This window comes from Pithys albifrons, chromosome 20, assembly GCF_047495875.1.
Source record: "Pithys albifrons albifrons isolate INPA30051 chromosome 20, PitAlb_v1, whole genome shotgun sequence".
Lineage (NCBI taxonomy): Eukaryota > Metazoa > Chordata > Aves > Passeriformes > Thamnophilidae > Pithys > Pithys albifrons.
This window is the reverse complement of record NC_092477.1, coordinates 7111528-7135990: the sequence shown is the minus strand read 5'-3', so window position 1 is coordinate 7135990 and position 24463 is coordinate 7111528. Positions and strand designations below refer to the sequence as shown.

At 48.4% G+C, this 24463-nt stretch overlaps 1 protein-coding gene across 1 annotated transcript in view; it reads left to right on the top strand.

Moving 5' to 3' along the window:
* Positions 1 to 24463, top strand: part of MEGF9 (multiple EGF like domains 9) — a 50271-nt gene that overhangs the window by 3625 nt on the left and 22183 nt on the right. Inside the window, exon 2 of the mRNA XM_071574227.1 lies at positions 20591 to 20792. Within this exon, the coding sequence (XP_071430328.1) occupies positions 20591 to 20792 (202 nt within the window). The remainder of the gene's footprint in view (positions 1 to 20590; positions 20793 to 24463) is intronic.

Genomic DNA, 24463 nt, shown 5'->3' with positions numbered 1-24463 from the left:
GTCAGCACAGGAGTTGCACCCAAACCTTTGGTTTAGGCATCTTTAGACTACACTAAATGTTTCAGATCCTGAGAACTGTTGCCTTCTCTCCTCCCTGGGTTTTCTGTTGTGCTCCACCTGCCTTGCAGGGTCACCAGCTCCCAGAGGCAATGCTGGGCCTGACTCCTCACTTCTGTACCTCGTAGGAGGGGACAATTTCTGCTGCAGCCACAGGGCAGGAAATGCAGCCACCCAATGGCTCAGAGCAGTTAACCACGGGAAGGTGTCACAGGCTGCTAAGGAAATGTGTGAAAGCTGAGTCAGGGTGTGCACTGATGTCTGATGGGTCTCTAACCTCTCACATGGGGCCACATCTTGCTGAGGTGCTGCAGCTCAGATGAAGTGCAGCCAAAGCCCCCTCCATGGGTGATAGCTGTGGCTTTGGGTGGGATTAGCTGATGGACTTAGCATGTAAAGAGGAGCCTGGCAAATCTGCAGGGGTGTAGGGGGTGACCTGAGTGACTGGCTGGGAGGAGGGAAGGTGGTGAGGTGAGGGGGCTGGTCAGTTTTGGCTTCAGCTCTTCATTAGAGAACAAGGAGGGTTTTATTTTTCTGCAGGTACATGGAGAAAGGGGTGTGCACTCTGTTCTTACACAATGTATAGTGGGGCCATGTTTGTGGGGGGGGTTCCTACAGTACCAACAGTATTGTTGTGGGGAAAAGACTTTGGTCCAAGCCATGGAGCCATCAGCAGCCAGACCTTGCCATGCTGGGGCTGTGCTTTTTGAGGGGTTGGGAGCGCTCCAATCCTGGTAGGACAAACAGCCAACTTGCTGAAGGCAGTGCCAGGACATTGTGCCAGTGCTGGTCCCTTCTGTAGCTCTGGGTGACTCCTTCCCTTGTCCCATTACACCCTTTGGGAGAGGTCTTCCCACCCATGTATGCCTTGAAACAGGTGCCTGCCTGAATGTCCCTGTTCTGCCTCAGACCCTATGGGGGGTGAGCTGGGGAGCCAGTGGGACTGAGCTGGAACTCTCTTCCTGCTCATTGCTTGGGAAGGCAGCTTAAGCTTTCCTTGTTTGAGGGCTTGGGATTGTGTTCAATGTGTTTACTGAGATAACTTGTGTTCAAGGTGTCAGCAGGATTAAAATTTATTTAAAGAAATGGAAATGAAGTTATGGATGTGAAGGCTGAGGATAAGAAGGATGGTCTGGTTCCTTGGGATGAGTATGGGAGCAGCCAGGGTAGAGAGTGCCTTTTTTCAATCAAGTAATAAATTGTGAGGTTTGTATCTTTGAGCTTAAAATAAAGGGATGTTGCCCACAGCAGAAAATGTCACTCCCTGCCTCCATGTTCCCGTCTGAGTCATTCTTACATCAGATACATCCAACTGTCCTGACTCAAGATTTTGAGATTCTGGGACTTAGTGATGCTCATGAATATCAGGATATTTTTGGGAGGATCTTCAGAGCATCCAAGGTCTTGTTTGTTACCTTCTCTTTGCTGGGATGCTGCTTTTCTCAATTTTATTTTAAATGATGGCTTAGATTCAGACATCACATCACTGAGTTGCCACTTGAAAAATGCCCTCTGTAAAATGGCACTGACACTGTGTGGTGATTTTACTTATCTGACTGCTCTTGGTAATACCCAAACACCAGCCTGTGGGGAGGCAAAGGTGCTGGAGCACTGAATAAAGTGGTTTGTCTGGAGCTGTGTGGTGGGCAGGAGTTATGTCAGTCTCTTGGCTGATGCCAGCTGTCCTCTGGGCAATGTGAGTGTGATGGGGACAGTTGGGGCAGTGCTGGAGTGTGACCGGGGGACTCTTGCATCACTGACTGGGGTTTGCATGGGGTGCAAAGGTTGTGCCTGTCCAAACAGCGGGGAAATGGGTGGCTGAGTGTGGGATGGGCTTCCTGGTCACCGGTTGATGTTGCCCTTGGAGTATCCTCCTGGTGCTGCCAGTTCCCAGAGAGGCACCTTGGCCTCAATCCTGTCGACTGCCTGGTTGTGCCAGAGGGGACAGGACCACTGTGGTTATGGAGTGATGGTGCTAAGCTGCCAGCAGAGCTCATTTCATGGGTCACACCGAGGTGTAACCTCAGGGCTGAATGACCCCATCCTGGGGGTGACCATGGTCCTCGTGCTGCTGCAGTACAGCCTTGGAAGTGTCTGCAGCATGCTGGGATCTGCCCAGCTGTGTGGTGGTGATGGTGGGCATCAAGCCTGTCCTGAAGTCTGTCCTCACCAGCTGCCTGTGGGTGAGCAGCATGACAGGGACATCCAGGACATCCCACACCCTGTGGCTATGGGCAGAGAAACACAGAACAAGCTGTCCCTGAGGAGCAGAGGGCCTGGATGCGAGTCTGCTGGAGTCAGGGGAAAGATTTCAGAGGGTTTTGATGGGAGCCTGTGGCCTATAAATACCCAGGGCTGAGGCACTGTGTGGCACTAACATTTGTGGAGCTGACGCCAGCTGACTGTCAGGAAGCGTTGCTGAGGATCCAAGGTGCTCTCTGGTGCTTCCAAGATCTTAGTGATGTGGTGCATCTGCCAGCATTAGGAATAAACTCATGCCAAGGCAGGGATTTCTCTTACAGCCGTCTGGCTGGATGGGAAGGCTCCTTCTGCTTTGCCTCTGTCAAGCACTTAAAAGATAAAACAAAAAAATTATGTTAAGGAACTGAATTGTTGTTCAGCACCTTGACTGCACCTGAGACTTCACTGAGCTCTGAGATGAGGATGGAGCAAGGGCTCAAACTTCCTTCAGAGGTCCTGGAAAGCCACAGGCTTTGCTGCCCTGGCAGGTGCTGCATGTCTGAGCTCAACAGGGCTGCCTTGTGCATTGAGGCATTGCTCGGTGGGAATAGGGGCCAGAGGGGCAGAGTCTGGCACTTTATAATTGGTTGGGGATATTAATATGTTTTATGAGCTAAAGGCGAGATTGCAATCCAGCCATCTGCCCTGCCTTGGGGGGCCGTGTGTCTCCACCACCCCAGGAGAACAGAACCAGTTGCTAGTCAGTCTCATTAAACTGCCTAAAAAACAGATTTCTGGTTCACAGGAAATTATTTTCTTTTCATTTTTTTTTTTAATTTGACTTTTGGGTTCTGTCAGACTGAAACGAAATGGTTGTTCTTACTTTTCTTCTGCTTGAGCTTCCAGTAAGGTCAAGGGCCCTGTGCCTGGAGGCTGCCCTGTAAGATTGATGTGCTTGTTGTGCTTGGGGCTAAATCCACCCCCAGTTTGGGGTTGGGGACTGCTGGGTCCCTGCCAGGGAAAGAAGCTCCCAAAATCCCAGCAGGGCTCGTCTGGAAGGGTCTTTTATTGGATTAGAGTTTGTCAGTCTGGAAGGGTTTCCAGCAAGATATTCTGGACTTGGAATAATTGAACTTCATTTGTCTGGCAGAACATTTTCCCCCCTATTCACTAGGAGACTTCCCAGTGGTGCTGGTCCTGGCTTCTCCACAGCCGCCTTTCCCAGAGGAGCAGTGGAGGCTGTCACCTCTTCTGATGGGGTCACTTGTTCTCCCATGGCTCTGCTCCCTGATTCTTCACAGTGAGGGATGCTGGAAGAGTGGTCCAGCTCCTCCTGCATCCCAGCTGGCTGGTGTCCTGGCGCTGAGGGACTGAGAGCAGCTTGGCTGTCTCCCCTTATTTTCTCCGGCGATTTAATAAAGGCAGGGAACAGAGAGGGGGATGCTGGATCCACGTGGTTTCCCGGGACTGCGCCTTGCTGCCTGCGAAGAATAGACCCTCCAAACACTCTGCCGGGGCACTAATCGCCTGGGGACCATTTGAGCTGCCCAAAGCGGCTCTTTTGTTGGAGGCTGAATTCCTCCTCTGGCTGGTGCTCATCCCGGATCTTCCCATGAAAAATTCCTATCGCCCTTCGTCACCCCTCACCCGAAATGCAGCAGCGTGGTGATGCCACGCAGGCTGCCAGCCCTCCTGTTTGGCAGCAGCTCTGCTCCAACCCTTCAGGGCTTTTATTCTCCTCTCTGGAACAGGTTTTTGAGGTCTCTGCTCCTGCTTCACACACACGGGTCCTATTTCAGTGAATGAGGAGCTTCCCCAGAGCTGCATGAACTAATGTAAAGCCTTAGTTTGGTCTTGTGCTGCTTAAAGGAGGATTTTTTTTTTTTTATTTCTGAACACCTGCTGTATGAATTACAATTTGCCTTGTAAATGTAACCAATTCAGAGTCTGAGCATGAGTGATGGGGGTTCACTTTTCTCCTGGAAAACCAAAAAGCTAAACCTTTTTCCTTTCTAGCATCTTGGCCTTAAAGCAGAGAAACTCAAGATGCTTTTTTATTTTTTTTTACCATTTTTAATTCAATTGCCCCCTGTCCTTATAAATAAGCCCCCAGACACATGACAAGGCAACCATCCCTGCTATTTATAGCTCGAGCTGCTCCACATGCCTGTTTTAAAAATCAGGCAGCTAAATGGCTCTGCAGCCTTTCAGCAAAAGGCTTAATGACACAGGCATTTTCTATGCATGGATGGCTGGATGTTTAAAGGCCATTGGTGTTGTGCCTTCACCCTGAGCAGGACGGATTGTTTCTGTAGGGGATGGTTTCTCCTGGGCAAAGGGGAGCCCCTGGGCACTGCCCTGACCCTGGGCAGGGGCTCTGGGTAGGCTCATACCCCATGACTCCCACCTGCTCCAGCCACTGGGGATGCTCCCAGCAGGATTGGTCCTCGCACCTTTCCCCCTCCTTACCGCTTCCTGGGTTACCACTAGACAAGATACATTGATATTCCCCAAGCTTTTTTTTTTTTTAAATGTTTTAAGCTGCATTAACCCTTTATATTTTAACCATTTTTTGATTCCTTTGTGGCATCACCTCCCTATAGTGATGAGGCTGCTGGTAACCTTTACCCGTTTAACTGGTTGTGCCACTTCTCAGATGAATCTGCTTTATTCCTGGCAAATTATACAGCCACAGTTTTCAGGCAGCTTTACTCTATTTTGACTGACTGGCTGACTATATTAACTGATAGTGCTGCTTGGGCTGCTTTGATCCTGTATTATTTATGGAAATGATGGCACATAACTCTGCGTAGCTGATTAATGCTGCATGTATTTTTAATATGCTAGTTCTCCTGTTTGATCTGTGCTAAATGATTATTCTCTGATGTGTTCCTGGGTTCATTTTGGCTCTTTATGAAAAAGAGATTGAAATGGACTGTTTGTTTTGTTGCCTTTTTTTTTTTCTCCCAGTGGTCTCATCGTGTGCTGGTTTTTAAGCTTTCACAGGACGTTTTCCCCAGCATGACTCTGCTGCTGCCACGTGGAGCACTTACACTTTATTGCTATTAATTTGTGCATTTCATTGGTGGCAATACTCTAAATTCATTGCTGTGTGTGCGGTTTTGTGAAATTCCAGGGAGATACAAGATGAAACAACCTTTTAGGTGATGCTCCCTCTTTCCTTGTGTGCAATTGCTGAATGCCAACTTGGCTGTGACTCAGGTCCAGCACCACCTGAATGAGAAAGAAATTGGTCTGAATTGGAAAGGGTGTCATTAATATTTTCTGTGGCCTGTCACAGGATGGCTGGGACTGGTGGATATGAAGATGACTTTAATTGCCAGGGAGGTTTGTGCCTGACCCACAGCTTCCTCCTGTGTGGTGTGAGATGTGGTTGTGATTGGGGAGGGATCAGAGGGCAAAGGTGGTGTTTCATCCCAGGAAATACCCACCACATCCCGTGGTGCATCCCATGGCATGCACAGCATGTGCAGAGTTGCTGCTGCTGACGTCGAGGGAGGGAGTCTGATGTCCTTCTTCACCCCTCCTCCAAAATCCTTCCCCATCACTAGACGTGGCCAGTGGGGTGGAAACTGGGAGGTTGTTCCAGACGAACCATCTGTGAGCTGGAAGATCAGCATTTCCCCCTCCCCAGGGGCAAAATGGAGGGGAGGAAGTTGATTATTTTTTTAAATACATATTTTTTCCCCTGTCTTTTGTAATACCTGCTCATTTTCATGATACAAGCAAGGGTTGTCTCCAAACCCCTGCCTGCACCTGGCATATGGTCAGACCCTCCTTCTCCTTGGGCACACCATGTTCCAGCAATAACAGGTTTGTGAGGATGCTTTCATGAGCAGCACTGTAAAGGTGCAAAGCAGTGCTTGTTAAAGACATTCAAATGAAAGCTTTTTTCCCCTCCTCTGAACAGGCCTTTTTGTCAGAATCAGCAAAATATGTATCTTTCTGCAAAAGATCCCTTTTCCTTTAATGGGCTTTTCCATTGAAAACAGTTTAAACTCGGTGTTTTGTTCCTTCCCTCCAGATTTTTCAAAGCTCCTTGGGCCATGGAAACTTCAATGATTCCATTTTCCTTCTTCCCTCAATTTCAAAAGAGGTATATAGATATACATATATATATTGTAATATTTTTTTCCTGCTTGTTAAAACTCTAGTCTTTTATCACCAGGAACAAAGCAAACATTAGAGACAGGTTTTTAGGATGTTCTTTTTCTGTCCCAAAATAGAGACATGCTCACCTGAGCAGTTATTTGGGGGGGGAAATCAGGAGGGATGCACCATGTTGGGTGCTGAGGAAACAGGCAGGATTTTGGGATGTGGCTCCTACAAACCAAACTGCCTCCCCAAACATGTCTCGATGGCAGATGTGTGAGTAATGGGGCAGAGCCACCCAACCTTTGTGTGGTGCCTTTTGTTTGGAGCATTGCTGGATGGGGAAAGGACACTGAGCCTTGTGCAACAGCGTGGCTGGGTGGGATGGGGGTGAGGGGGGGCATTTCCATGCTCCCCTTCCCACCCAAACTGTGGGCAGCTGGGCTGGGATGCAATAAGAACCCCAGGGTATCCCAGGAACGTGGAGGATCTGCCCCAGGTTGTTTATCAAAGCTAAAGAGTTATTGGAACTGAAGTGGAGCACAGCGACCTGTCAGCTCCTGCCTGGGCTGGGTGTTTGCTCACTCGCTGCCAACACAGGCAATGTCTCTGGAGCCTCCCCAGCTTCTGCTCTGCCCTTCCATGTCAAGGCCACTATTTTTTTTTCTTTTTGGTCCCATTGCTTAAGGAATGATTTGGGGAGGATTTTCCTTGTTTTTCAGCTCCCCAATTGACTTGGATGTGAGTGCAGCCATCCCAGCTCCCAGCACTCCCCTCCCTTCAACAGTTGTGTTAAGATCTGTCCTGTGGGGTTTTCCAGTGGTGTCCCCCTTTCCTGGATAGGGCTGGGGGTCCCTGTTTGTGTCTGGGGAGCCGGTGGGCTGTGTGGCATTGCCATGGCTTGCCCAGCATCCCCTGGGCTGCGGGGCCAGCTGGCACAGGGAGCAGATGGGGAGGTGGAGCTGGGCTGCTCGGCCGGGTTTCAGGCTACGATAAAGCGAAGTGACGTAGAAAACTAAATACCTGTTATCAGAGAACAGCAAACAGAGCCTCCACCTGCCTCCAGCCTTTCTCCCTTCAAGGGCAGGCTGCATGCCTGGCATGTAGCTCCCTGTAAACGATGTTCTGTTATTAATGTGCTTGCTTTGGCTTAGCTGTGTTGTTGAGAAATCCAAGTTTGACTCCAGATAATGAATGACAAATGCTTATCTGGTCTTAACTGTTTTATTCTGAGCATTTTTTCCCTCCTGGAAGTTTACAGTGAGTTGTTGACAGCGTGCCCTTTGACATGGATTACTGCTGATGCCTCGCATCTTGGTTGTTTCATTTCAAGGGAGGCTTTTGTACATGTCTAATCCATTTAAAATGAAAAATAAACAAGAAATGGACCAGTCTCTGAAGGGACAGTCGGTGGTACTGACTTCCCTACAGAGAAAGGCAAGCTCTGGGTTGGGATGGTCAGAATGACAGTCCTGCCATGCCCAGGAGAGGGCCTTTTCCCCCAGCACCCCAGTTTGGTGTCAAGGGATGCCTGGAGCAGTGGTTGTCTTTGATTTTTGCTTACAAATGCCTTAAAAGCTTTCCAGGAGGTGTGTAGATGGTGAGTTCAAATCTATGGGTTGGGGAGTTGTTGCTCTCCTCTCTCTTCTGCACCACCTATCACTTTGTGATCCCTCTTAGGGGATCCCTTGTGTATACATGGTGTAGGAGGTCTTTGCCTTACAGCTAATTCTCTCCCACCTGTATATATGTATTACCAGGTCATGTATTTGGCATTGGGTGCACTGTTGGCCATATCAAAGCAGAGCTTCAGGGTTGTGTCATGTGCCTGCACTCCCTGGGTTTGGTTGGATTTTGGATGTGTCTTTGCAGATGGCACTCAGATCATCTTTTTGCGGGTTTCTCATTAGCAGCAGAGCTGGTGGAAGAGGAAGAACCACTCCTCCTCCTCCTCCTGCAATGCCAAAACAGTCATTATGAAGCCCTCAAAAATGGGGAAATGGTCAGGATAGAAATGTCAACAAACCTCTTCTGGCTGCCCCACTGGCTGCTAAGGAAACTCTGTGGTTTTGAGCATCTCTTTGGATTGTGATTGGTCTTGGTTTTGCCAGCCTGAGACTGAGTGTGCTGCCTTTGCTGAGGGTAATTCCCCTTTGGTGATAATGGGAGGCTTGACTCTGACCCTGCAAATCACAGTTTGGTTTGAGACAAAGTCTGAGCCAAGATGCTAAGTGCCCAAGCTGTGGGAGAGACAGAGTGTGCTGCACAGGATGCCTGCAACTCTTGTGCCTGGCTGCCTCCATCCTTCCTGTCATGCTTTTAAGGGTTTTGCCTATTGAAAGAGGATTTGGGTGTTCTGTGGGACAGGGCTGTTACCTGTTGTACTCTACTGGATGTCCTGGTATTTATTGTGGGGGTTTCAGAGAATTGGCTTAGGCTTGAAGTCACTGTTTGTGGTTGCTGGGAACTTGTGCTGTTTAATGGAAACATTTCCCTTTGAAAGGTGAGCTATTGCTAGAAATAAGTACAGGTAAGGCAGGAGTTGGGACAGGATGGAGCTGCAGGGTCTGTCGTGGTGACTCAAGAGAGAGGAATGAAAAGCTGATGTGCAGCCCTGATTGGAGTCACTCATCTGCTACAGGGCTCAGGGGCTCAAAGCTGAGGTGAGGGAGAACCAGGGACTGGCAGCTGCCCTTAAACCCCTGTGGGTGGGCTCTGCCTCTGCTCTGTGGGCTGGGGTGGGGAGGATTTATGCTCTCTAAATTCATGCCATTGCTGCAGTTACTGGAGGAAAGTTTGGAGTTCAGTTTAGGTGCATCATGGTGGCTGCTCCCCCTCAGCAGGCCCTCAGCAGATGATCCTGGAGCTGCTGCAGTTCCCTGTTTCCAGTGGTAAGTGATGGCTTTCTCTGTCCAAGTGTCTTTTTCCATGATGTGTCCTGACCCGTATCAGTTCCCTCTTTGAAAGCTCAACTTCTCCTCCATGGATTTGCCAGCAGATTTTGTCTTGCTGCAGTATTTGCAACCCAGTTGGGCAGGTGCTGGATGAAGGTGTGAAACAAGTTCTGAGAGAGGGAATTTAAATCCCCTGATGTGAACTGGAGGTGGATACATCACCATGTGCCGTGCAAAGCACAGCAGGACAGGCACAAGGCTGCATTATAAAATAAGGGAATAAAACTTCTGGAGCAGGGAACTTCTCTTCCCAGCTCAGATGACATTCTGCTTGCTCTGTCCCAGCAGCTCTCCCTGCTTACAGCACGTTGTAGCTCACAACTCCCTGTCTGGCAGGAGTTCTGGTAACTCCAAACCAGCCCGTAGCACTATGTCATCATAACCTTGAAACAGGACCCAAATGGCAAAACCTGCCTGAAACCAGTTGTGATTACTCATGCCTCGTGCTATCCCTCTGCCCCGCTGGGGTTTCTGCTATGGTAATTCCACTTATTAAGCAAGGAGACAAAACACCTTTATTAAAGTTGGAACCAAGCTCAGGAGCAGTGAGAGAACTGGGACTTGCTGGCTGCAGGCTGGCAAAGGGTTTTCTTCTCTTCAAGTCCCTCTCCCTTCCTCTGCATGGCCTTTAAAGGTGTGATAAAGGAAGAAGGGATATTTTGCTGTTTGTGGTGAATAAAAGTCTGCATTTAAATATGTTTTGGAGTAGGAAAAGAAATTAGGAATGTGTATTGGGAATGAATCCTGTGATGTTGGGGCCTTCCAACTCAGAATATTCTGTGAAATCTCCAAGCTTGAAAATGCATTGAACTGAGATGGACTGGGGTCATAGCTCAGGCTCTGGAAAGCTTCTTTTTATTAACACTTTACTGAAAGTGTTTATTAACACCGTGGATAAAAGGGGCCTTTGTTAATGGAACTGTCCCTTTGCTCCTCAGCTGGAGGAGCCGAATCTTAAAAGGAACTGCCCTGGGCACCTGCTGGAGTTACTGATGAAAGTTTTCATTCCAGATTTTCCCAACAGGCTTAAACATAAAATAACCAGAAACCCTCCAAAGCAAGTCTGCCCTCTGTTCCTCATTAAAAAAAAAAAAAGGCAAAAAAAGTTGTTAAAATGCTTGGCACATGGGCAGTAAGAGGCGTGGTGGGCCCCTTCCCTGTGTGGAGAGCATCACATCTCACAGCAGTGTGACCCTCCTTTGGTCCATCCTCCACTTCTGGGTGCCCAGAGTCTCCTTCTGAGTGCATCTGTTGTCTTGGGGAATTATTAGAGCCATTTAAAAATCACTTCTGCTCACTCAGAGAGAAGGGTGGGCCTGATGCTTGTGAAGACCTTCTCCAGAAGTTGTGTGTACCCCAAAGCCATCTGGGGGGCTGTGGCAGCCATCTGAGGAGCATCTGCTGCTTCCAGGAGATGCAGAGTGTTCCTCTGCCTCTGGCTGGGGGAGAATGTGCTTCCCAGCATTTTTATATTGAATTATGGATTGACTGCACACCTGCACCGTTGCTGTTGGCATCTCCATGCTTTTGTTCTGTCTTCCCTCCCAGTGTAAGAGTGACTGCTGTAAAAGAGAAGGAGGGGAAGAATGACTTCCTACCACAGGCATTCTAATCTAGACTGAGCTTTGGTAACTCTGCCTGGTGTCAGTGGGGAGGCAAAGCTGCAGATCCCTCCACACATCAGTGAAGGACCTGGTTACACCACGGCTACACCTGCTGTAAAGAAATTGGGTTGTGTCTTTGCAACAAAAATAAGCTGCATTTTGCAGTGAGATCAGCCATGAGATCCTCCCTAGAGATCCAAGCCCTGCAGCTCGTACCGTGATGTACCTGCATGGAGGTGTGGAGGCTGTCACAGTCCCCACCAGCTCACCTCCCTTCAGTGCAGCTTTCAGCAGCTGATGGTGCTGAAGCAGGTGTGTTATCACCTAGTCTGTGATTTCTGTGCTAAGTGAAAAATGGCTTTCCAGCAGCCTGAACTTGGCCATTCCCTTTTCTTCTCACAGGCAGTGTGAGCACACCCAGGATCTGGAGCAGCAATGGCCGAGGGTGACAAACTCTGCTCACCTGCACCCACAGAGCTCTTGGAGTGGATAGTTCAGTGGATGCTCAGTGCCAAGCTGGGTTCAAGGTGATCTGGAAGGAGGAGCTTGGAGATCACATCCATTCCTGCCAGAGCTGAGGTTGTCACTGAGAGCATGAGGAGTTGATTGCAGTGATTTGGGAGAAGAGGAGCTGTTGTATCTGCAGGCAAGGTCCAGAGGGAAGAAGGCACTGGAAGGCTGAATGCCTTGCAGCAATGTATTTTGGTTTTAAGCAACTTAATTATGTCAGACAAATGTGCAGGCAGGAGGCAGCTCCTGTAGCTGGGCAGATTAGTTCCTTCCAAGCTGGATGAAGTCCCTGCTCTGCAGCCTGTGCAGCATCCCTGGAAGGGAGCCTTGGGAGTGCGGGGTGAGATGAACCAGCCACTGCTTTTGTGCAGAAAAGCTCTTGGATAGAGAGTAGGAGGCAAGCCCCGGTTTCATTAGTGGAGCAAAGGAGTCCTCTGCATTCTTCACCTGGGCTTTTGGTGTTGAAGATTTGCCTTTCTTGATGTGCAGTTTTGTAACCATCTCAGAAATGAAGGCACAGAGGGAGCAGGTCTCTGGTGATTCCTTCCTGAACTGCTCTATGCTTATGCAATGCAGTGGCTGCAATCTGCATCTTACTGGAGTTCCTTGCAAGGAAGTTTTTTATTTGTTAATTCAAGCAAGTACAAATAGGTTGTATAGTTTAACTTCCCAGCACACAGCTCTGCCAGGGAGGTGCTGCCTTAATGCACTGGGCCATGGTCAGAGCTGGATCTCCCCAAGGTCTCACTCAGAGGAGTCTGTAACGTGTCACTGGGAGCTGTGCTGGGAAGGCTGGGCTGTGATAAAGGGTGTTCATCCAAACTCATCCTCCAGCTCATCTCCTAACCCCTGTTTTCTTGCTGGTTGCTCATGCAGCACAACTTTATAGCCCAAACACAAATAGTTGGAAGGACGGTTCTTGCTCAGGGTTTTCTCCACAGTGTGTTAAAGCTCCTGTATAAATTAATGTGTTCGTTCATTAACTGCAACTCCCCAAAGCACTGAGCAAAGTTTGTGAGTTTAATTACTTTTTGCAGGAGTCTGAGCACACAGAGCCTTCAACAGATGATTATAGTTTGTATTATTCATGTAGCTCTTTTTAATCCCTCTCTCTGCTAGGGCATGGGACATAGATATTAAAATTGGAATCTGCAAATAAATTCCCAGCCCCATCCCGTGTGAGGTGTCTTGATCTTTGACTGAAAGCATTTTGCTGACAAAACAATTTAATTTCCTGAGAGGTGCCACACAAGTACATCTGTCAGGAGGGCACAAGCTGCCAGGGTTGCTGTGCTCTGATGGGGAGGTATTTGCCAAAGTGACTTTTCATCCTGTTTATTTCTAAACCCCGAGTTGGATTGTCTGTGTCACACACTGGGTGGTGAAAAATACGGAGGTTTTCAAACAGAAACATGGAATATTTATGTGGTTGCAGACATTTGTGGAAATATTAGTGGGAAAATCTAACCAACTAAAGTAAAATGCCAACAAAACTATTTTTAAATTAATTAAAAGGCTTGGATTTTTTTTAAACTGTAGAGGTTTTAATCCTCAAGCATTTATTTGGTCTATTTGAAGTTACTGTAGCTTCTTGTATCATAAACATTTTAGGGCCACATTCCACTTTGTACACAGTCTGCTTTGTAAGAGACCTGGAGGGTTTGTCTGCATATGGAAATTTATTGTTATATAGGGATGAATAATTCCTCAGCTGCAGCTGTGCAATCCTCCTGCAATCTCTCTGTGCAATCCCTCCTGCACAGCTTTCTGCGTTATAACCTGGAGCTTAATGACTCCAGGACCACTCCTTCTTCTCCTGACATCGCCTTGTCCCATCCATGGGAGCTCCTCAGGTGTTGTGCCCCAGCTGTGCTGTGACATGGGATCTCTCAGTGCAGGAGGAATACAAAGTTAATGAGAATCCATATTTTGCTTTTTCTTTTCTTTCCCCTAATGTTTGCAGAGCTTTATCCTTTAGTCTTCCAAGACAGTTTTACACCTGTGAGTCTGACTTTTAAAACATGTTTACTGGGGAATGAGCAGGTTCAAAGCTCCCTGTGCAGGTTGCTGACTTGTTTAGCATCAAAAAGGAAGAAAAAGCAACAAAATTCCTCTGTGTGGAGTATCTTTCAGGAACTCCTTGGAAGCCAAATGCCTGTATGTTCATTGCAGGTGCAGGGAAGGAATAGAAATAACTAATCCCAGGGAGTAAGCAGCCTCTGCATTTGGGGAGGGTCTGAGGGTGGATTTGCTGAGGGAGAAGGGGGTTCTGAGCTGTGATGGGTAGTGATGCTCCATCCCTTTAGAATGGCAGAAGTGTGACTGTGTTGGGATTGAGCTGGAGTTTGGCTGAAGCCCCAAACCTGCCTGCTTCATGCTGATGCAAAGTGCTTTTTGGTGACCCCAAGAGTTGGGGCCTTGGCTTTGTACTTCTTTCCAAGTGATAAGAGAGAGATTTAATCTGATTAAATTTTCCTCAACAAATATGCTTAATCTTTTAATGACATTAGAAGTGATGTATAAGCATTGAGAAATTCTTGTATTTTTCCCCTTGTTGACTCATAAAAACCTTTTATTGGAACAACACAAGTGGCTCATGTAAAGCTCTTAACAGTATTAATGTGGATGTTGTTGTTCTCTTCACCACCAACACACCTGACTCTGCAGTGCCCAGAGCTTGATGGAGTCTGTAAGTGCCCTGAATCTGGTGCACTCAGAAATAAAATGAGTGCAAAGTAACACAAGACACTCCTATAGGTGTATAAAATTTTTTTGGAGTAGGCAGAGATACTCTTCCTACCACTCTGGCTTTGCATTGTAGCCTCAAGGGAGAGTAAATTACAGGTCTGAGCACTTTAATGCACCTTCGTGACGCAAGAGTTGACTATTATTTTGTGCTGAGTGCTGTCTAGGTGGGAATGAGTCCTGGGACTTGGCAGAACACCTCTCTTTAGGAAGTTACAGTGCAACAGCTCATCTCTGATCCTGTTGTGGCAGGAGCTCTCACCCCATGGCAGATGTTCCTCAGCTCTGTGTGGGAGAGCTCAGCCAGGCTGTGCCCTCTCAGATGTGCTGCAGGCTGGGGGGGGAAGGTTGGAGGCCAAAACATCCTTACACTGGGATGGCAACAGCTCCCACACTCACCATCAGTGGGGGTTGTATCCAGGTGAGGAGTGCTGGAGTTGAACGCAAATACCAGTCCAGGGCTAGACTGGACCACACTGAGATGGTGCATTGGAGATGTGTGAGGGAGGGGCTGGAGCTCAGCGCGTTGTTTTACAAGGACTGTGTAAAGTAGGACCTTCTCTTTTAACAGGCAGCTCATGGGTACTCTTGTTATCCTGTGCTGGGACAGCACTGCCCTGACCTTCAGCCCATTGCTGGGGGAGATTTGGCTCATCAGTGGATTGTACTGAGGGGATGAATTGTCTTCTCAGGGGTAAGAGAAAGAGCCTGTTGAGAGGCAAGGGGGAAAGGAAGAGCACTGGTGCAGCACAGCTGTGCCTTTGGCTGTAATAAGAGAAAATTCCCACTGGAAAAAGCCATGCCTAAACTCTTTAAGGGGGATTTGTGTGTTTGAGGGGAGCACTGGAGCCTCCACCATCCCAAGTAGTGGAAATGAGGAGAAAATCAGAACTGCTAGGCTGGCTCAGAACAAAGCTTCACCCATCCAAGACTGGCCAGAAGAAGATGCCAAGAGGGCATGCCATAATCCTGACTTTTTGCAGCCAGCATTTCAGGGACTTTTCCATCAATACGCTTCCTTCAGATCCCTGTGTTTAACAGCTACCAGCAGACCTGTCCTCTGTGAGCTTTTCCAGTCCTGCTTTGAAACTGTAGGTATTTCTGGCAGCCAGAACATCCCCTGACAATGAGTTCCACAGTTTAATTACAAGGGGAAAGGAAATGACCTTGGATAGATTTTTAAACCTGCTGCCTGATCCCTTTATTCCTGTGTTGTCAGGAATAGGGTGCCTGGAGAGGGATTGAGAAGGGGAAATGAGAGAGAAGGGAGAGAAGGTAGGGCTTGAGTTTAGGAATGAAGTGTGGGGGTGGGAGGTGAAACTGCTAAATTAATACCAAAACGGAGCCTTTCCAGCCATGGGATGCTGTTGTGTGCAGTGGATATAGTGCCGTCATCCTCTCTGTGAAAGTGAATGGGATATCGAGTTGGAGCTGCCTTTGGAAGGTCAGGCTGGTGGGAAGGGAGGCTGGTTATAAACCCAGGGTAACTACAAGTGTTCTGTAATCAAGAAGCAGGTGTCTCCAGCCTTGGGCTGGGCTTAAGGATGCTCACCTTAGTGTGCAGGTGAGGGAGGGAGGAGGTGAGGACATCTGGCTTTGCCCCGAGTCCCCATCCCTGGAGGTGCTCAAGGAATGACTGGACGTGGTACTCAGTGCTCTGGTCTGGTTGACAAGGTGGTGGTCGGTCAAAGGTTGGACTCTGTGATCTTGGAAGTCTTTTCCAACCTTACTGATTCTGTGAAATGACAGGAGGTGCCCCTTGCCAGGCATCGTTCCTGCTGATTTAAATCCAGCAGGAGACTTGTGAGGTGCTTTGGAGGTCAAGTTCTTGTTGAACTGTGTATTGGCTCCAGTGCTGCCAAGGCTGTGCTATGACCCAAAACCACAGCAGTACCTCCAGGTTAGATATATTACTTTTTTTCCCTTCATCTAGTCCAGAGAACACAGAATGTCTGTCTCCTTGGAGGTGCTTTTGCAACAGGACAATAAATACCATCCCTGGAGTTTCACTTGCTCTTACAGCTGCATGTTCTTATGACAAAAAATGTGAATCTTAGATTTTCCATACTGGCTCTCAGAGAGCAGGTGAGTTTGTTCAGGATTTGCACTGTTTCAGGATGTCCCCAGCAAATATGGTTTCATAGAGACCTTCGTGCTTTTCACAGTGTTGGCTTCTTTATCCCTTTGTAAATATTTCACCTGTTTTTAAATTATTCATTCACTAAGTGGCTTGGAGGGGAGAAAGAATCATGCTTAAAATATGTGTGAGGACCTAAAACACTGCAAAGCTGAAAGCAGGTAAAAAAATAACTTGAGAAAGGATTTTTACACTGAAAGAAGCCCTGTTTAAGTACTAGGAGGGGATGGGAGATGAAGGGATGTGGTGTCATGATGGACCTGGCACAGGCTGAGATGTTGCTGGGGTTTGCAGAGCTGGGTTTTGCATTGGGGTGAGATTTGGAAGCTGAGATCCATGTTGGGGGGGGCTGTCACTGAGCTTGAGGTGGCCACACTGAGGGGTCACAGGGCACCTGAAAACCCAGAGGTTCTTGCTTTTGTCAGTGCTGTTTACAACCATGGTGTGCCTCCAGTGAAATGAAACATAGAAATATCTGTTCTCTGGTTTATTAATAACCTATGGGTTTTGTATAACAATAATTAATCAGTTTGGGGTTGGAGCTAACTGAAATTGCATATTAAATCTATGTCCCACCCAGCAGTGTGACCCTTGCTGTACCAAACTGGGAACTTTCACTCAAGCTGCCTCTAAGCAATGAAAAGTGAAGGTTAAATGTTGTTCCTGAAGGGAGTGGTGTTTGGGTTTTTGTTTGAAAGAGTAATATGTGGCAATGATGTGCAGTTTTATGGTGCCTCTATTCTGGGACCTCAAAATAGCATTGGGCTGTTAATTAATTAAAAGCTGCCCATGCCATCATGAGCAAAGGTGGTGGGTTTTATCAGTGAAAACCACATGCTTAGAGTTGTTGTGTGGTGCTTTGTGGGGAAGGAACGGGAACCTTGATGGTTTAATAATGGGAAGGGGCAGAGAGGAGCAGGGCTTGGAGGCCCTGGGGGGGTTGGTGAACACCCTGAGATGGGGAAACTGAGACAGGGCAAGGAGGAGTCAGTACAGCAAGCTGGGGAGAATCAGAGCTTGGACTCGTGCGCCATCCCTGAGAGGTTGTTGCCCTTGGCTCTCCTTGCTGGTGGTATTATGCCAACTTCAACACAATATCTCCAGCTGAGGCTGGGCAGCCAGAAGCAGGGACAGCTCCAGGGTTCATCCACCCCTGTTCATTCCTTTGTGCTCACAAAAGCTCTCAGTGAGGTGTTTTTGAAGGTTACCTTCAAAAGCAAAACATTTGCTTGAGAAAACTGAATAAAGGCTCCAAAAAGCCAGGATATGGCTTGGAGCCAGGACAATGTTCCCTAATTTTCTTCTGTAGTGCTCATCATCTGTGCTGTGTTCCCAGAGTCCAGGGCAGATGTTCCTTATCTGGCTGAAGGACCGTTCTTGCCTTCTCAAACCTGGCTGCTGTCAGGACACAAAGTGTCTTTTAAATTAGGCCTCGGGTTTTCAGAGTCTGGTACATCATCTTGTCAAGCCTGGACCTCAATGCCAGGGGATGGGTTTCAGTGCTGTGTCTGGATCTCCCCCACTGCCTGACCTTGGGGGCATCTGGGTTGCATCAGCCAAGTGAGCGTGTGAGCCGAGCTGGGAGCATTTGTGGTGGATGGGGACTGTTATCCCTGCTCAGAGATCTCTGGGGTGGTTTGGAGGAGGCAGAGCCCTCAAGGAAACAACCCTTTTTAGGATATGTCTTCTGGATTTGCCCCATTGTGTCTTGCATTCGGGGGTGATTTCGTGGCCTCTGCAGCTGACGGGCTCAGCTCTGTGCCCCCATCACCAGCAGAACCTGCCTTCCCTGGTGCTGCCAGTGCAGCTGGAGCTGGTGTTCTCCAGTCTCCCAAAAAAAAGCTACTTTTGCCGGTATTATTTTGGATTATTGCAGCAGTTCTTGCTCTCCTGAGGAGCCAGTGTTGCAGAGCTGGTGGTTTCTGCATGGCTGTTGGGTTCTGCCCATTGCTGCTGGTTTGCTGGGTGGAGAGGGCAGAAGCAGGACAGTGCTTACACATGGTCCCCACTGGCATGGGGGAGCTCCTCCCCATCACATCCACTCCAGCAGGATGGCAGCACTTGAAACAGGAGTTTGACTTGTAGCATTCATTGCTTCCTGACTGAAGGAGTTCAGCTCTCAGCTGGAGCAGTGGGATGGTCTCAGGTGACTCTGGCTTTGGTGCTTCTGGAGCCAAAGGGTGGTCTCCACGTGGAGCAGCTCATTACCTTTGTGGGATCTGCCCCCTCAGTGCCACCCATACCGTTGGAAGGGATATGATGCTTGTTTTTCTTTTCCTAATCAAGACTGGCAGGTCTAATGGCACCGCGCGTAATGAGCTTTGAAAGGGAAATTTGTTTTGAGGCATGTTTGACAAACACCAAAGTGCTTTTACTCAACAAGTTTTCCTGGCGTCTGTTGACAGGGGGAAGCCCAAGTGCCCAAATCGATAAGGTTCTGCTTGGATAATTGAGCTGGGAATTTGGTTCATTATGTGAAGTGGCTGCTGAAGTGGATAATTGCAGATCTTGAGGTGTTTGTCCTATTTGCTACTTTGGATTGAAGGAACTTTAGGTGCAATTTCACAGGTGTATAGGGACAACATGACTTCTGTGGGGATCCTGTGGTAGAGTAACAGAGCTAAATAACTCATATTTATTTGTGTGTTAGAAGGAAATGGATGACAAGGAAAAGTACTGGGAGCTGCTTAACAGGCCTTTGCTCCAGAATGGTCCCTTTTTGGGGAGAATGGGATCCTTCCTACGTGGCTTGTAGCGTTTCTTGAAAAGCCACTGCTGTGATGAGAAAGACTTTATTGTTTGTGTCTCCAAAGATACACTTAGGTCTTCAGTATGGTTTGATTTCAGCAAATCACTCACAGATTCATAAATCCATCTTTATTTGGTCACTGGGTTTTCAGTGTGTTTGGATCTGGGCACCTGCTGAGGCCCTTTCCATTGGATTGGGGCACAAGTGTGCAACATGAGTGTTGAGTAATCTGTAATACTTGTGCTGCTGCAGACAATTAGTGCTAGGTCTTCTTGGCATGAGTTGAGCTTTAAGTCAAGTTTTTTTGGGATGGAGGCCTGGCCTCTCCCCTCTCCACTGGCTCTTCTCAGACAATAACAAACACCAGCAGTTGCGTAAGGCCCCCGATACTTTATGCACTATTTCTGCAAATAATCCTTGTTTATAATTCACTCTTGGCAGAGAAAGACTTTAAATTATTAAGGCACTAAATATTTTGCAGTGAAAGAATGGAGATAAAGCTCTTGGCAGAAACAAATTGCTGAGGAGAAGTTGTTCTCTTCAGTGTGTTGGGGCTTTAAAGTATTATGAGAAATAACGTGTGAGGGGACTGGGAATTCATCACTTGATCAAAAGATTTACTTGTTTCTTAAAAAGCAGCTGCTCAGTGTGTGCTTTCCAGAACATCTGTAAGTAGAGTGTCCCCATATTAGAGGTGTGGGTCCCCAGAGCTGTCCCAGCTCACCTGTTGTGGTTTAGGTGGTGGAGGTCTCTGTTTGCCCACAGCTCAACCACCTTGGTTTTTAAAGCTGTTTTCACATGCTCAGTGCTCCCCTGGGGGCAGATTTTCAGGGGTGACCCTGCCATTGGCCCAAATGCCTGGAGCTCCTCCACTTCCCTGTCAGGGTATTCTGTATCCCTTCTTCAGGAATGGAAGATGCTGATTCCAGTTCATTGTGTGGGTGTGTGTCCTGTGCCAGAACGACCAGGAGTATTCCAGTGGTGTGAAATGGAGAGTCTTGTTTGATTTTGCCACCTGTTGCTGATTTTTATCCTAATATTATACAGGTAATGCTCCTGGAGTCACAGAACCAGACAGCCATGAGGGTGGATATGGATGTATATATATGCAGACATTATATAAAGCTACATACATATATATAACACATATGTATTTTAGGTAGCTGTACTTGTAATCATCTAGCTCTTCTTTGGAGAGATATTTAGATAATAAACCATGGGATTTCAAACCCCAATGTGCTCCCAATGTTCGTTTTTATCATGTCAACATTTTAAAGCAAAAATCATCCTTACAATGATGATGTTTCCAACCTGGGGTACACAAAGGGAATGATGAGGCCTTGGATCAGGTTGCCCAGAGAAGCTGAGGCTGCCCCATCCCGGGAAGTGTCCAAGGCCAGGTTGGATGGGGCTTGTAGCAACCTGGGCTAGTGGAAGGTGTCCTTGCCCATGAAAGTGGGTGGAACAAGATAAGCTTTAAGTTCCCTTCCAATCCAAGCCATTCTGTGATTCTATGATTGTGTTTCTCTTTGCCTTGCAGGAGACCTGTGCAACTGCAGCTCTGTGGGCAGTGCCAGCGTGGCCGAATGCAACCGCACGACGGGGCAGTGCCGGTGCCTCGCCGGGTACGTGGGGCTGCACTGCGAGAGCTGTGCCCATGGATTCTACCCAGAGCAGGGCACCCAGAGGTGCCAGCCCTGTGCCTGCAGCCCTTCTGGATCCACCAGTGCCCAGTGTGACCAGTGAGTAAGGCCAGGCGTCCATCCTGAGTGGACTCCGTGTGTGGTGTTGGGATTTTGGGGTATTTTGGAATTAGGGATTGGGCAAGAGTGGATCTTGTCATCTGGTGCCAGTATTTAAAAGAAAAATAAGAAAAAAAGGCAGGAAGGAAGCTGATCTTATAAAAATTCATGAAGATTATTCTTCCTCTTTCAAGGGCTGGATTATAAAAATATCCATAGCTGTGGCAAAAGCCCTGGCAGCCCCCAAGGGAGTCAACTTGCAGTTCTGAGTCTCACGGAAGCAGAACCTCTTGTCTAATGCCTTGTGCATCTGTTAGTCCCTGTCGGACAGGGCGGCCTTCACGCCTGAGCTGGGGAGGGGAGCGAAGGCTGGGGTGGAGCACAGGGGCTTTGGAAAGGTTTATCTTCCAAAGGCATATTCATTGTGCCAGAGGCAGGCGAAGCTTTTTGCCCTACTCTTGCTGAGCATCGAGATGGAAGCAGCAGCTTGACCGCAGAGTCGGCTCCTGCCTTGCCTGGTGTTTACAGTCACCGGAGCTGATGCTTTGAGCTCCTGTATAATGAATGTGTTCCTCTTCATTTCACCTCACCCACCCTCACATCTTGCCTTTTAGAACCTGGCACGCAAGTATTCTTCTCCAACCAGTGATCCATCAGCCATTAGAGATTTGTGGCGGAGTTGAGGGTGTCTCTGTATCCCTGCAAGAACAGACTGAGCAGCATCCTGACCCACTGGGTCCCCAACTCATGCTCACAGGCAGCAGGCTTCAAGGTCTGTCCTTGGAGGAGATCCCAACAAACCACCCTGCGGTGTCTTCCAGCCTTTCCCAGGCTCCTGCTGCCTTTTTGTCTTTTAGGGCTTGGTCTGGGCTCAGCGTGTGTTGAACACCTGCACTTCCCTGCCAAAGCTGGGGCTGAGTCAGAGTCGAAATGCTCTGCAGGGACATGCTGCCTGTAATTATTTTATACATTATCTTTTCCCAAACCCCCAAACCCTCTGTTGATGTCCTTCCTTTTTGTTTCAATGCTGCATTTTTCTGCTTGCATAAGCTCTGAAAAATCGGAACTTAAAAGTAACACTCCAGTTGTCTGAAGTGACCTTCTTACTAAAAAAGGTGATTCTTGGGGGTGGAAAGTATGGAGTTTTTCACCTTTTTTTTTAAGTGGCTGTTTTAGGTTTGGGAAGATGTGCCTGGAAGCATCAGGGTTTGTCACAGAATTGAGAGAGTGAGTTTGGTGGGATCTACTGGAAAGGCAAGTTGGGCAAAGGCAGATGGGGCAAATCTTATCTTTGAGAACTGGAAGAGGAGGGAAAGTTCTGCTGGAGCTACTGGGTTAACTGGGAGGGAGCATTCTTGCCCCAACTCTGAGTCACAGGGCAGTGGGTAAAGCATGAACATGTGTGATGTCTCCCCATGTCTCTCTGCATGGGGTGAGCCAAGAAATGCCCTTGAGAACTTCAGGTGAGGTGCTTTGAGTTGTGAAGGAGAACAAGGTGGAGTTGGTGCATGTAGTGAGCCATCACACCACACCCCAGCGTGTGTGCACCCAGAAAGGACAGGAACCTCCCTAGCTTCTCCTCAGCACCATTTCACAGCCTTGAAGTTTGTGGGAGATGCTCATTCCCAGCCATTTAGAAGAGGCAGCACAGGGCAAAATGTGGAGGAAGATTTGGGGAGGGGGGATGTTGCTAACAGAGGTTGCTCTGTGTTTCTCTCCCTGGCTCAGCAGGGTTTTGCTGCAGACGGAGATGACCTCTGGGTGTTTAAAAAGAGGAAAATTAGGTCAGTTGTCTGTGTTGTAGGGCTGGGGGCATCAGAATGGTTGCAAGACAGGCAGCCTCATGTGTGGTGATGTCTGGGAAAATAGAGTGGGACACAAAACCTGGTGGAGGCAAATTCTCTTCTTGTTTCTGTTGTGTTAAAGTGGGACCCTGTGGCTGGGCACAACTCCTGCCTGTGTGCAGCTGAGATGGATGGGATGTGGGTCCCAGGGTGGGATCTGTCCTGATGGGTGGTAGAGCCTCTTCTGCATTGCAGGGAAATTGGTGTGTGAATCCAGGAATGAGATTTTTGGCTCTCGTGCTGGAAGCCCTGGGTGTCTGCTGTCGACTCTGTGAGGAGCGGTGCGTGTGTGTCCCTCCGGGCAATCCCTGCTCGGGACAAGGCACGCAGGCATTGCCCAATACCAGCAGCCAGCTACTGTCTTGTTGACATGAAAAATCTTGTGAGCTGCATTATTTATTTATTTTTTTATCTAATCGAGCACCAGCCCAACTCTTAAGTTGCACAAGTGAATTCCTGCCTTCAGAGAAGTGTGGCCGCTGTTCAGATCAGTCTCTGGGTGAAGCAGCAGCCTCGTTTTTGGACTCTGACCCTTTTTGAGGGCAGCTTATTGGAGAGGCAAACTGCCCGAAGGCCAAGCCCTCGGGGCACACAAAACATGCCTGATAGGTTTCAATCAGCTTGCCCAGGCTTTTGTAAAACTGCCTTTTAAAGCACCACCATATGATGATTATTAGTATTATTTCTCAGCATGCTCTTGGGCCGTCCAGATGGCAACCCAAGTCTGCTGTTTGTTAACTAGACCTCAAATGCAGACCATCAAATAAAAATAAAAAAAATCCCTTTCCTGAGGCACAGAGTTGATTTTGGGAGTGAACATTGACCTGACATGCTGTCGCTATGAATGGGCTCCATGGCTGCTAATCAAAGGTCTGTTTTGGTGGTGGTTTAAATTTGATTATCTGGGAAGATCCACATAGATCCCCCTCTGGGATGGCACAGAATTTCTGTCCTCTGGTTTGGGTGATTATGTTTTTGTTAGATGAAGAGCTGTGTGTGGTTCAAGCTAGAGATTACTGTGAAGCTGGATGGAGTCCTGGGCTGCTCAGAGAGGGCTGACACATCTCAGAGAAGGGGAATGAGTTGTTCCTGTTGCGGTTAACGCCTAGAAACCTCAGAGAAAACCACATTTCTCTGGGTTGGATGCTGTGCAGATGCTTGCTAAACATAGCAGTGGCCTGGAAGTGTTCATAGTCCATAGAGGAAGGGTGGAGAATGAAGCTGAAGTTTCAAGGGCCATGGTCAAGGTCAGAGTAGTGAAGAATGAGGATGGTGACTCATGTGGGTGCACGGGCTGAGCTGGAAGGGCTGTGCTCCTGCTGCAAAGCCCCTGGGGATGGGATGGGAACAGGGAGGGGACGGTGGCTGGTGATGTAGCCCCAGCCAGGAGCTGCCCCCACCAACTGCATCTCACACCATCTTCTGGGCACCTCAAGTGGGAAGCTGTGTTATCTCTCTGTCCTCTGAGGAAGGAGGAGCCTCCCTCCTGGTGGAGGAGACAAAGGTGAAGCTGATGCTGCTGGAGAAGATGGTCACTGTGCCAGGGCTGCCCAGCCCACACCTCCTTCCAGCCTTGCATCCCTGGGTATTTATTTTTCCTTTTTTCTTCATGCGAGCAGAATCCTGTGCCTGAACTTCAACCTCCTGCTCTATAGGGCTGGGCAGGGGGCCAAGCCAGAGGCAGCAAAGGTGGGCTGGGGGCCTCCAGCCCCACCAGCTGGGGCAGCAGCGGGAGTGCTGGGGCTCCTTGCAATGTTTCTGGCTCTCTGCACCTTGTGCAGCTTTGCCCAAAATGCCACTTGTGTCCCCAGCAGAGTTGTGGCACAC